This window comes from Astyanax mexicanus, chromosome 22, assembly GCF_023375975.1.
Source record: "Astyanax mexicanus isolate ESR-SI-001 chromosome 22, AstMex3_surface, whole genome shotgun sequence".
Lineage (NCBI taxonomy): Eukaryota > Metazoa > Chordata > Actinopteri > Characiformes > Acestrorhamphidae > Astyanax > Astyanax mexicanus.
The window spans coordinates 16,514,142-16,527,695 of record NC_064429.1 but is presented as its reverse complement, the minus strand read 5'-3'; the positions used below and the strand labels follow the sequence as shown (position 1 = coordinate 16,527,695).

The following is a 13,554-nucleotide window of genomic DNA, read 5'->3' as shown; positions in this document are numbered from 1 at the left end:
TATTCAACATCAATCAATTTTTCTTTTAGTAGTTTTGGGATAAAAAAGTTCAGCTCTCTGTAAAACTCTCTGTATCACACCTTGGCTGCATCACAATTGTGCACTACACACTATTACTATAAGTTCAAGTCATCCAGACTATGAAGGAATACATTCATATAGGATAGGATCATGAGAAACAAACCAAAATACTTTTCTGTGGCGAGCTGTTAACTTATGAACTTATCTTGTGCAACAGGGGTAACCTTGCTCTTGCTTGGTCTTTGCGGCTGCACTTATAATAAAGATCATTTCAATTCTTGAATGTTTTTGATTGAAGTCATTTTTTCTTGCCTAATATGGATTAAAACATTACTCATTACCCTTCACTATACAACTGATGCTCTCAAACACATTAAGAGGCAAGAATTTCAAGAAATTCAAGGAAATTAACTCTTGACAAGTTCAGCACAGCTGTTAACTGAAAACCATTTCCGGTGACTCTACCTCATAAAGCTGACTGAGAAAATCCAGCCAAGATGTGCAAAACTGTCATCTAAGCAAGAGGTGCTACTTTGAATAATCTAAAATACAAAACTTATTCTGTTTTTTTTTTTTTACTTTTTTGTTTACTAAATAATTCCATGTGTTCCATATGCCATAGTTTGGATGACTTTAGTATGAATCAATGCCGAAAAAAAATTAAAAGAAGGAAAAAACACTAAATTAAGGTGTTTTGACTGATACTGTATGCTGTAGGCTAGCATGTGCTTTCTTCAAGTTAGATGAAAAGCCAAAACATCCTTTTCAAACTGCCACTAATGCAACGTTATTCAACAGCTGAACACGGTTGGAGGAGAGCACTAACTACCTGCTACAACAGCTAACAGACACCCGCTCTAGCTAGGATCACACTGAGTGATGGGGGAAGGGTGGGGGGCAGGGTCAATTAAGATTTCATTAGATTCCACCCATTGAGGGGATGGGGCATTACCAAAGATCAAAACAGGGATCTCTTGTGAAAGATAAAGGAAATTGGTTGGGAATGTGTGGGAAATTACCCATGTATCCACATTAGCCTTAATTATTGTTTTAAAGTATTGCGTAAATTGTGAAGTCCATAGTAATGCTCAAACAATTTCATAACATATAATAATTAAAGTAATTAAAAAGTCAGTAAAAAGTGTATAGGATTGTCAGTCATTAAGTATTTGGGGTTACTTACCCCTTTTTCAGGTACCTATGTACTTAAATTCAAGATCATTATTATACTCCCTAGGGGTGACTGACCAACAAAGATCACTCCAAGAGCAAGGCGTGTGATAGTCTGCAAAATCACAAAGAACCCCAAATGTATCTTCTAAGCAACTGAAGGCCTCTCTCACATTGGCTAATGATGATGTTCATGAGTTGAGCATCAAGAGATTGCATGTGATAGTGTGCATGGCAGGGTTGCAAGGAGAGTACCACTGATCTCCAATTATTTTCAGATATTTATTAAGGAAAATGTCAGAACATCTGTTCATGAACTGAATCTCAAGAGAAGATGGGTCATGCAGCAAGACATTGACCCTGAGCATGCAAATTGCTCTGCCAAAAATGGTTGTGATTTTTCTTAACATTGACTCCAGGACAGGGCTTGTCTGTTAAGAACTGTTTTTCAGCTTCATCAGTGAATGTGGTGCCTTTAAACTCTTTAACCCTGTTATAACTCTGTTATGTAACATTATTTTCATCTCATATTGTGGGTACTGGCAAAAGGTGTTCATGAATATGATTGGCTGGGTAAACACTATTGTCGCTCTTGTTCTCAAGTTGTAGTCCCACATCAAATTTCTGAAAGATAAAATTACAAATATGTAGCCAACACCCATGCTTACAAAGTTCAGAGCCCAAAAGTCCTGTCTAGAAATGTTAACAGTGTGATTTTTAATGATTTTTTAATGTTTTATTGTTTATTAGTGTTTTTATTCTCTTGGAATTCAGTTCATGGACAGATGCCCTGACATTTACTTTAGAAAGTTCTGGTAATAATTCAGAATTCAGAATGTTAGCCGTCCTCGCCTAGCAGCTAAAAGGCTCAGACCATAATACTACCACCACCATGTTTTGTTTCACAGATGGGATAAGGTTCTTAAGAACCTTTCAGATTGTTGTATCTTTAGCACTTTGGGAAGAAATTATTTTAGGTGGGTGTAATTGTAAAATGTCAAATGTCAAGGCATGTCAAACTACCTTAGACTAGTCTGAAAGGCCTCAGATTCCAAGGGGCTAACCTTTGATTGGTTAATGCTCATTATTCAATGCTAATAAATGTGTTATAAAACCCCAATGAAGGTACTATCATACAAATCATACCAGAGTGTGTTTGTGTGAGTTGGGTGCAGAGTTGGGTGCACCTAGCTCCTCTCAGTAGCCGGGGTTTCTCCGAGTCATCCCAAGCAAGTGTAATTCTGGTAGATCCCAACAGAAGCAGCACACCTCAGCACATCTGGTTTCCACCACTGCATCTATTACACAAGCCCCACTGTGTGAAGTCACTTCCAAGTCAAATAAGCAACCCCCCCCCCCCCACCCCCACCATCCCCATCCCCAACCCCTGAAGAACACCTAAAGAGGGACAAGAGTAAGCCTGCCAGAAAAAAGGACTAGGCCCTCAAACATTCCTGTCATCCAGGCCATGTTTTCATTACCCCAACAAATTTACACAGTTGTTAGTGATGGCCCGGGATTCCTCCGAAAACACAACCCATCAATAATAAACAGAGGCCAGCTGACACCTTCAGACACCTGTGCAGGCCTCCCTGACAGTGCAGGATTGTTCCCAGGGTGAGGTTTGGGTGTTGCGGGTGGGGGAGTGGTTGGGGCTAACCAGCAGGCCTGAATGTTCCTGTGAAAAAGGCTCCAGCCACTGCACCACCCTCTCGCTCTGCTTTACAGATAACATCTCACTGGAAAATACTGCCACTGGTCATTTTTCCTAGCTCAGCTCTGAGCTTCTGAAGACTGGACGTACCACTGTGATCAGAGAGGTTCAGCCAAAAAAATAAAAAAGTAAGCCGTAAGCCCAAATAACTGTCCATGGATTTTTCCATCAAATTCAAGAGAGCTGACCCAGAGTCCTCAGTCACGTCCTCAGTTCCACATCCTTTACTCGCTGGATAACTAACCGCTAGCCTTACCCACTCCCATACCAGCTCCGCCCCAACACCTCCTCCTCCTCATCATTACCCACATCTGTTTCTCATTTACAGATTCATTAGGACTAAGATATATATGCTGCCTTCACATGCTCTTCAGATTGTCCTATTTCCGCTTACAAAGTCATCATTATGGAGAACTTTGTAGTTACAAACACAGAGGATATCAAAACAGCATTAACGCTAATAATTTTATCTAGTCCGATTCACCCATAATAAGATACAGTGCTGTAAAAAAAGTATTTTCCCTTCAGATAGTTTTTTTTATTGTTGTTTTTGCTTTTTTATCACACATAAGTTTTTCAGATTAGCAAACACATTTGAAGAAATCTATCTACCTGTAAAATCAAACACATTATGCCCCGATCTGAAGAATTTCAGGAACAGTCATTGCAAAGTCATTGACGACTTTCAGTCTGGAAATTACTCCAAAAGAGCATGGACAACTCACCCAGGAGGCCCCTTTCCTGCTTTAGCACCTGGACAACTTGTTGTATTTAATGGAACCATAAATTCTGCTTTGTACCAGCTAAAGGAGTACTAAAGGAGAATGTCTGACCATCAGTTTGTGACCTTAAGCTCAGGCGTCCTTGGGTTCTGAAGTTTAAAATAAAAAAATAATAAGATTTTGGAGTGGTCTAGTCAAAGTCTGATTTAGATGCTGTGACATGATCTTAAACAGGCTGTTCATAATCTAAAAACACTTCAATGTGTCTGAAGTAAAACTACAAAGAAGAGTGGACCAAAATTCCTCCACAGAGATGTGAAAGACTCATTACCAGTTATCACAAATATTCGACTGCAGTTGTTCCGTTAATAATTGAAATTATCCTTTAAAAACGGATTTTGTATATTTACTCAGGTTATCTTTGCCTGATATTAAAATTTGTTTGTTAATCTGAAAAAAATGTAAGTGTGATAAAAAAACAAAAACAAAAGAAATCTGTTTTTACAACACTGTAGGTCAAGCAACTAGTATTAAGTAACTGTCAAATAAATGCTATTTTTATTTTATTTGTTTCATTCTTGTTGCAATGAAAGTAGTTTTTATTTATTTAGCATTGGTATTGGTATACATTGGCATTACTATTTTTATTACAGTTAACGAGTACCTAGATTTAATGTACTTATACTGCAGTATTAGTTGTAGCAATCATAACTCTGGTTAGTTCTTACTGTATTTTACTGTAATTTGATTAAGGTAAAGGTTGTGGGTTTTATTTTAAGATAAATTACAGCTATGATTAAATCCATTAAAGTGCAGGCCTGGTGTTTGGTTATTACTTTAATGTTTAGTCAGCAATTGCTCTATATACAGTATGCTGTACTGTGCAAAAGGTTTTGGCACATGTACAAATTACAGTGTTAAAGCTCTTTTTCTGGGTAGTAAGTGTTTTCTACTATTAAGTGGTTTTACATCACTGTGTGTATTAAAACACCTCCATAGCTCTATCCTTGAAATTATAGTATTATTAATAGTTTTAATTATTAATACCACATTTAGTTCTGACCCTGCAATGTGACTGGCTGAGAGGCATTCTATTATTAGTCGTATTATCAGCGCTTACAAGCCAAACAGCGCAGCTACAAACAGAGCAGCAACATTGTCAAATTGAATTACAGCGAGTTCATTAAATCTACTGGCTTCGAAAGCATTTGTTTCTATCTAAAACTGGAGGATGGAGCTATAAATGAACAGCTTGATACCACCAATGAGCCATGGTTTGTCACGCTTACAAGCAATGATTTGGATGAGCTGGAAAGGCAGAGAAACAAAGGTAATACAGTAAAACAAACATCCTGAGCTTAATGTATTTACATCCTGGTTAAAGAGCAACAACATTGAAGTCGATTTTAGTATTATAAATAAAAAATGAAATGAATCAGCTTCTATGACGTTTTCATGGATTCGTCAGAAACATGAATGGAGAGTTATACAGCATCAGCATCTTCATTGGGTTAAGAGCTGTAGTTTTAGCAGCCAGTGTTTACAACCGAACAGATTGTATTTTTTCGTCCTCTTTAACTCAAAATCTTATAATAAACAGCGATAATAGAACTGTGGTATAATCGCAATAATACTCAATAATAATAATAATAATAATAATAATACTGCTGTGTCAATATTACACATTAAAGCACTCCCTCTCGTGTATTATTCCTTAATTATCATCATATCAACACCTACTGTAGTTTGGTAATACAGAGATGCTACTGATGCTAAATTATCCAAATCCAAATCCAAATATTCTTTGGGGTAGCCCAGGAGAAATCTGCATCTAAGCTTTGTTCTTCAGACTAGCTCGTAGGATATGAACTCTCTACTCTTTTATAAAGTACATTTCTGTTACTTTTTAATGGATTTATGTTTATTTACATCTGTTCAAATAATATGTGTTGTTTTTTCAGGCAACAACTTTTCGAAAAACCTTTTGCTGAGATAAATATCTCTGAGTAATTTGCGCAGGTGGGCAAAATTTTTTGCACAGTATTGCACATATTTGGCAACTTCTGTGCTCGTACTGTATTCATTGTATATCCAGTGTAGTTATTACAGTGACAAAAAGTTGAAATATAGCCCCCTTTCAGACCCTTGCATCATAAACACTTGAATAAGCATTGCAGATCATTCTGATTGACCATAATTTAGTCTTGAAATGTTCTCGATTGCTATAGCTTATAGTAGTAAGTCAAGTAAGTTCTTCTGAGAGCACAACACCTGTTCTCCAAAACTACTTGACGGACCCATGCAGTTCAATCGAGCCGTGCTTTTTATTGCTTTGACTCATGAGTTATGAGGGCGAAGGTAAGCTTTCCACCATGGTGTAGCTGTGGGCTGTGCAGGGGTTTTCATTCCCTTTTCTGCGATCGAAAGACGATCTCCGCGCCTCGCTCTTCCCACTGTATTTCTTAGCCCCCGTCTGATGATCTCTTTTCAAGGATGACGGGGGAGCACAGAAGCCACAGATAAGGTAGATGGCTCGGGCCCCTGGCCAGCTGCGAACCCGATAGCATCTGTTTAAAGTATATAAAGAGGAGCGCCCTTCCTTTTTAAGTCTGCAGTGCTAGTTATCTCACTTTTATCCCGCACATGTAAGGGAATCCACAGATGGCCGGGCTTCTGACAGAAGTACAAACGTGATATCAGTGACTGTCTTCGGAGGAGCGAGAGGAAATAAAAGAAGGTTTCGCAGCAGAAGTGTGACTCTCTCACTCTGAGGTAAACACGCAAGCCAAAACAAAGGTCTCTTCACAGCAGACGGTGTTGTAAGTCGTTCTTTCATCATTATCATCCAGACAAAATAAGCACCGAGTGTTCTCCAAACAGACGAATGTGGATTCTCTCTTCAGACGCCCTCCATTGTAAACGAATTATCTTTGGCATCGGATTGACTCCAAATAGTTTGGTGTCTCATGTTTTTTTTTCTTCTTCTGAACCACATTTAGATTTATAATCTTTAATCTGCGCATGACTTATTTATATAGATACATTTGCAGACAAGTCATTTTATGGATTCTTTTTTTTTTTTTTTTACAGATTTTACTAATTCATTTCAGTTGTTTATGTAATATGTAGAATAGCTACATTTCATTTCTTTATGTCCCAAAAATTGTGGACACCCTTATTAATACATATCTTCACTGATTTAAGGTTCTGCAGCATCAGCAAAATCACACACAATCAAAATGTTTTTCGTTTTTAAACTAGCAAAATAAAATCCTATCTGAAATCACCAACCCATCCACACCTGTTTACAGAGTAACTAAACCCCCAAGATTTTTGCTGACTTTAGCCTAAGCTCAAATTTGAAAAAGACAAAAAAAAAGGGTGGATTGGGAAGGCATGTTGGCACGGTAGCTTAGTGGATAACACGTTCACCTCCCAGCACTGGGGTCTTGGGTTTAAGTCCCTATCTGGATGGAGTTTCCATGTTCTCCCTGTGTCTGCGTGGGTTTTCTTTTGGGGATACCTGTTTCCTCCCACAGTCCAAAAACATGTAGATCAGAAAGATTGAATACTTTAAATTGATTTGTATATGTATGTATAGGTTTGTATTTTGTATATGATTGTGTGTGTGTGTGTGTGTGTGTGTGTGTGTGTGTGTGTATAAAATGTATGTATAACTGTGTGCCCAGATATGGATTGGCACTCTTTTCTGGGTAAATGCTGTAATGTCGATGCAGTCCTCCAGGTGGACGGTTGTTTCCGGTTGAGAGTACGCTGTGCGCTATTGGCTGCCGTAATACATGTAAAATTTTGTAAAGCGTAATTGGGTTTTTAGAAAGGCATTATATAAGTGTAACTTCATTTATTCATTCATTCATTCATTAGTTTAGGGACTTGCACTGTGTGAAGTATGGGTTTTAAGTAGTGACTTTTTACTTGCTGCCTAATATGTACAGTATATCACATTTCTTAATATGTGCCACTGTAATGAGATAATCAAAAGGATGTTTTTTTTTTTATAAAAAAAAGTACTTCCAATTGAATTGGACTCTCTGGAGCAGCATTACAGGAGTCTAAAAGTCATAAGATCACCAATCCTGATCAAGGAAGGTATAGAACCAACCTTGCAGCATGGTAGAGCTCCATTCAGCACCTCTCAGTACTAGAAAGTGTCACATTTTCGATGCAGAGCTAAACATACATTAGTACGTGATTTTATCTAATCTTATCATGTTTTCATGATTGAATGCAATCAAATATTGACAGCAGTCTTTCAAAGTGAAGGACAATGACTTTTTACCAAAATGTACAAGCAGCTACTGCAGCAAAGAGGGGGATTTTGGACAAGCTGATGTCCTTAAACTTTTGGCCATATAGTAAGTTTACTGAATCCCTTTCTCAGGCTGATTTTTTTTTGTCATACAGTTGCAGTGTGGGTGCATTTGCAATGGATACGTCCCGAATCCACAGGTGTGATGATTTATAAATGCTTAAGATAGCGTATTAAAGATTATTTATACAGCATGCTTTCCTGTTTCTCTTTGCAGTCCATCATTTTCATAAGGGACCAAAATTCTCATGGACAGGAAATATCTGGGTATATAGACTACTCCCACAGACTCCGATCCGAAGACTTTGAACCATATTTCAGCGGAAAGAAAAGACTCCTGCCAAGACCGACCGACTTAAGGTAAGCCCTCTTGTATTGTTATGTGCTCAAGTGGACTCCAGGAACTACTGTTACTGAACTAAGGCTTGTCCTTAGGGTTAAGGTCAGCGTTTACAGTAGCCTCTGTACTCAAATTCAGTTATACTTCAGCAATAACAATCTGTTCCAGCTCTGCTGCTTATAACAGTAAAACAGATGCTATGCAGGGTGTATAGGTAGGAGGTACTGTATATCGTCGCTGTCCTATGAAAAACACTTATCTCCATTTTTGTCGATTTTAAGATTACCACATAATTTGAACAGACAAACTGTCCTTTACTCTGTGGCAAAAATTCTTGATAAACGGACCAATAGACACTCTTCAAAATGACCTGAAATAAACTCTTCTTACATTGACTTCCATTCAACGTTTACAAGGTTTTTTCTCTCTCCTGTAAAGTAGCTGTTTTGGAGATAAGTGTTTTTAATTGGACAGCAACGATATGCTTCTCTGGATTGTGCCTGTTTGGGTATGTCTTTGGAGAGAATAGGCCCTATCTTACACCCTACACAAGGCGTGTCACGATGCTCATTGCTATCTTACACCCCGTTAACAGTCTGTTTTCAAGCCTTGCGTCTGCATTGTTTAAACAGATAGCAAAGAAAACAACAGCACATATATTATATATATATAAACAAAATCACATATATTATACAATGGGTGCAATGGCCTGGAAGTGGAAATTTCTGGTGCATTGTTTTCTTGGCAACTGAAAACACAAGTGCCCCACTGACTGATTAAAACCCTGACAACAGCCAGCCGTCAGATGTTCATTGCTATTTTGGCAACGCAGGCACGCTGCACTCATTGCACAAACCCAATTTTACATCAACAATAAAGATAAAAAATAATAAAATATTAAACATTGCTGTTCCCAAACATTCCCTGCTCAAGCCCCTTCACACAGTGAATGAGCTGGTCAGTTTCCTCTGCTGCGCCATTAAAATACCAATCCGCCAAAGTCCGAACTCACCTGGCTCTCAAAGGGAATGGTAAACGACATGCTGATTGGTTTATTTCATGTTACACCCAAAACACACCTATGATTACAGAGAATTGTTGCATGCCTTTTCCCATTTCGAGACGTTCAAGGCGTATTTTTTGCGTCCTCACAATAACTAACACACACTGACGCCTTAAATCAATCTGCGTGATGCGCAGTTGACAGCAGTAGTTCGCTAAAATAGGGCCCAATGAATAAAGTATTGTTTCCAGTTTTATGGCTCTATCCAGGCTCCACCCACAAATGCACCTTAACCTTTAAGAATGGCTATAGTGCTGTGCAGTCTTTAGATTGATGGCTTAAAATATAATGTCTTATTTATTTTAGTTGTGTGTAAAAGGTTTTACTATACAATTTTAATGTATCATCTTCTTGTTCTTCATTTATTTACTATGTTTGCTTCTGATTTAATTGTTTGACAGGAATAATTATTCCACAAAGTTTTAGCATCCATAGGAGGTGCAAAGGTTTGTGCACTCCTCTGGTGCCACAGCAACCAAGTGCTAGAAACCACCTAAAAAACTATAGCGAATAGCTATATAGAATCTAATTTATTTATATAGCGCTGTTTACCATGTATGTCACAAAGCAGCTTCACAGAAATGTGGTAGCAGGACAGAGAACCAGGCAAAACACTGAACACAAAATATAGAACTCCCAGTAAGTGACAGATACTTCCGTTTTCTTTAATAACACATTGATGTAGCTATAGAATATTATCTTTATTTATATTTTAGTATTCAGGAATTTGTTTCAATAACAGTGCAATTTTGCTAATGTCTGTGTAATTGAAGTTGAAAATGTATAAAGAAAAAAAACTCTAAAAGAAACAGAAATCTCTCTCATGGAATCAAATAAGAAAAATGGACTCCCTCCCCTCCCCCTGAAAAAAAAATCATAAATAAAACCTAGAAATGTTATAGATAGAGCCCTATACAATACAGTAATACTAAAGTAGAGTATATAGCAGGGTTTAAAACTGTAAACTTTGAATTTTAGCATAAAAACTCTAAACATGAATCGAAATTCAATAGATTTTTTAAAAGTTTTATGAAAGATAAAGATAATAACAGTTGCAAAAAAAGGAACAAATTTGTGGTGTGGAACATATATGAATCAACTGCAGTGTGCAGCACTCAGACGATTGGCCTTCTAATACATTCGAAGCAGATTTGGTGTCAGAAATGCAGTTTTCTCTCATCTGCTGGCAAGGAATCATTTGAACCTTCAAACGTTCCACATGTGCATACCCAGTGGCAAAACTGATACACTTCAAACATGTGTTTGACGTCCTGTGAAAATTGGTGCTCTTGGAAAGAAGTACTCACTTTGTTAGTTTGTATGTGTGAGATCTTATATTCTCATTCTTCTTCTCTTTTTTTGCTTCATTTAGATTTTCTGTCTTTTCTCTGCATCATTTTTCAGTCATTAGGTGTCCGTGCTTGTATGTGTAGTAAATTAATGTTCCAGATGTTATATAACCAGCTGTGAAACGTGCTAAAGCCATGTCCACACCTGTATTAGTGCAGAACGCAAACACACTCCAGCATACTCCCAACTCTAAACAATTTAAGCAGAGGAAGTGCACTTTAGTCTAAGCTCTTACACCCCAACCCCCCCTCCCCCCCTCGAAAAATAGGAGGCAGTGCTTGCGGTTGCCGCTAACATGGAGCAGATGAGTTCTTCCCGTACAGATGCACAGCTCCACAGCTCCACACCACAGTTGGACTCTGTTCCCTCTCACCACAAAGAGAGAGAGAGAGAGAGACAGAGAGAGAGACAGAGAGAGAGAGAGAGGAAAAAAAAGCCATGGCCACCAGCTGAGGACATATTCAGACCCTGGCCAGTGCCAAGCAAGAACGTGTTGTTAAAAAGCTCGTTGTAAAAAGAAAAATAGCACTTACGAGCTTACCAGTGTGCATTTAATTTATTGATGCCTTTATTAAAAAGTTTTTTTAGTAATCAATTCAGATCTTCCCAATAAGTATTTTTTTATAGCATTTTGTCCAGCGCTATTTAAAAATTGTATCTGATATAATCAGAAATCACAATTTGCTTACAGGAACACAATAGTTTAACTAGAAAGGGAAGGTTTGTAAATTAACTTTAAGTTAGCTTTGAAAAGTGTGCTAATAACATTAAAACAAATGTATAAGCTCCTGGAAAGCTGTTAAACTAAAGCTATAGGACCTTAGATCCATTGATAGGTTTGGATAATATGGCAGTGTCCAAAAACGTTTGGCTAAATGTTAGAGTCGAGAAACATCTGGCTAAATAGTGTAATGCAAATACTTCTGGCTAATGGAGCTGTGTTCAAAATCTTTTGGCTAAATGTTGGTGTCCAGAAACATTTAGCTAAATTGTGCAATGGCAATAAATATAGATGATAGAGCTGTGTCCAGAAACTTTTGGCTAAATGTTAGTGTCTAGAAATATCTAGCTAAACTGCGGAATGGCAATACACTTGGTTAATAGAACTGTGTCCAAAAAATTTTATTTTTTTATAAAATATATATATGAAGAAAAAAAAAAAAAAAAAAAAATATATATATATATATATATATATATATATATATATATATATATATATATGTTTACAATTTTTGTTGTTACAAATGTTACAAATCTGTAAATTAGTTTTCTTCAGCTGCCATCAAAAAACAGAGAAATAAATTTAAATAATTTCTGAAGTAAATCAAATACTAATCCCAAACAAACCCTATAGTTTCAAGGAATTACTCCATTATCACAAAACTTTAAAATAACAAAATATAACAGGACTTCTCTGTTTTTTAAAAGACAACTGTCTTTTCTTACTTTAATTTCTTCCATATTTTCTAGCAAATGTAAACTGTAATTGACATTGTTATCAATATAAATACAGTAAATATTTTATACCATTTTGTTTTATGGTTATTTTTCTTGAGATTAAGATTAAGATTGACAGCTAAACTCTGTTAGAAAAAAAAAAACTTTGGCTAAATGGTTGGGTCCAGAACAATTTGGCTAAATCTTGGAATCTATGAAAGCTGTTTCCAAAAACATTTGGCTAAATGGTAAAATGCCAATGCTTTTGGCTAACAGAGCTGTGTTAAAATGTGTTGGCTAAATATTGGAGGCCAAAGACATTTGGTTAAAATGTTGAGTGCAAATACTTTTGGCTCATAGAGCAAAAAGTCCACAAACTTTTGGCTTGCCCAAAAGCTGGTTGTTCCAAAATCCTCTCCATAAACAGACAGTATTCAGGAATCAGGAGTGTGAAGCTGGTTAGCTTTAGCTTAGGTTACAGAATAGCTAGCTGTAGCTAACGTTCTGTTTACCACTGAACACACTCAGGTCTGACTAACTGAAACCACTCTTATAAACATTTAGACAAGAACAACTTGTCGATTGAGTGACTGCTGTCGAATAGAGAGTGAACAGGTAACTACTGGAATAACAGAACAGTGAAATGTGACCAGTTCTGTTGTGTTTGGACTCGTAGCTTGGAGCTAGCTGCCTTGCTAGCTAAGTTACCAAGCTAACAGGTAAACACCACAGCACGCAGCAGGTTTCAGCTAACTGAGGCTTAAAAAATTACTCATGTTTTAAAAGTAAATCAACATATATGAGAGCACAGATGTGAGGAAAGGTTTTAGGAGGATTTTTAACAGTTTTTAGGAATTATATGTAACCAAAAGTGTGCTTTAAGTAGATTTTATCAGTGAAACTTTATTTTAAGCCAATTTAAGCCCAAAGTGAGTATTGCCCAAGTCACAATTCAAGTTTTTACAATATTAGATCCAGGTCCATTCATATTAAGTTTTGATTTAATTTAGTTTTCAGTTACAAACTGAGAGATACCTCTTTGTAAAAATACCCTACATGTGGTATGACCTCATATTTTAAAGACCAGCAAATGCTCAAGATGGGATTTAAACACAATTTTGTGATATAAAAAGAGGAGAGGGAGTGTTTTACACTTTTAAATGCGAGCCCCTCGACGTACTTGAACCCTTAGTTAGGAATTTTTATATGTTTTGGAAATCTCCAAAAAGTCTAAAGCGGAATATAAACACACTTCATGGTCGATTTCCTCCAGTAAACCCCCATGTTTATTCCGTACTGATCATCCAGACAGATGTTTGGATGCACAGCATCTTTTGGCGTATAATTTGACCACATTTATGTGGAAGGTCTTCTGAGTGGATCTGCATATGTGTAGACACATGGTAC

The 13,554-nt window shown here is 37.1% G+C and overlaps 1 protein-coding gene across 1 annotated transcript in view; it reads left to right on the top strand.

Annotated features, from left to right (window-relative positions):
• Window positions 1-13,554, top strand: part of cfap299 (cilia and flagella associated protein 299) — a 141,750-nt gene that overhangs the window by 107,949 nt on the left and 20,247 nt on the right. The window contains exon 4 of the mRNA XM_007250486.4: window positions 8,175-8,317. Within this exon, the coding sequence (XP_007250548.3) occupies window positions 8,175-8,317 (143 nt within the window). The remainder of the gene's footprint in view (window positions 1-8,174; window positions 8,318-13,554) is intronic.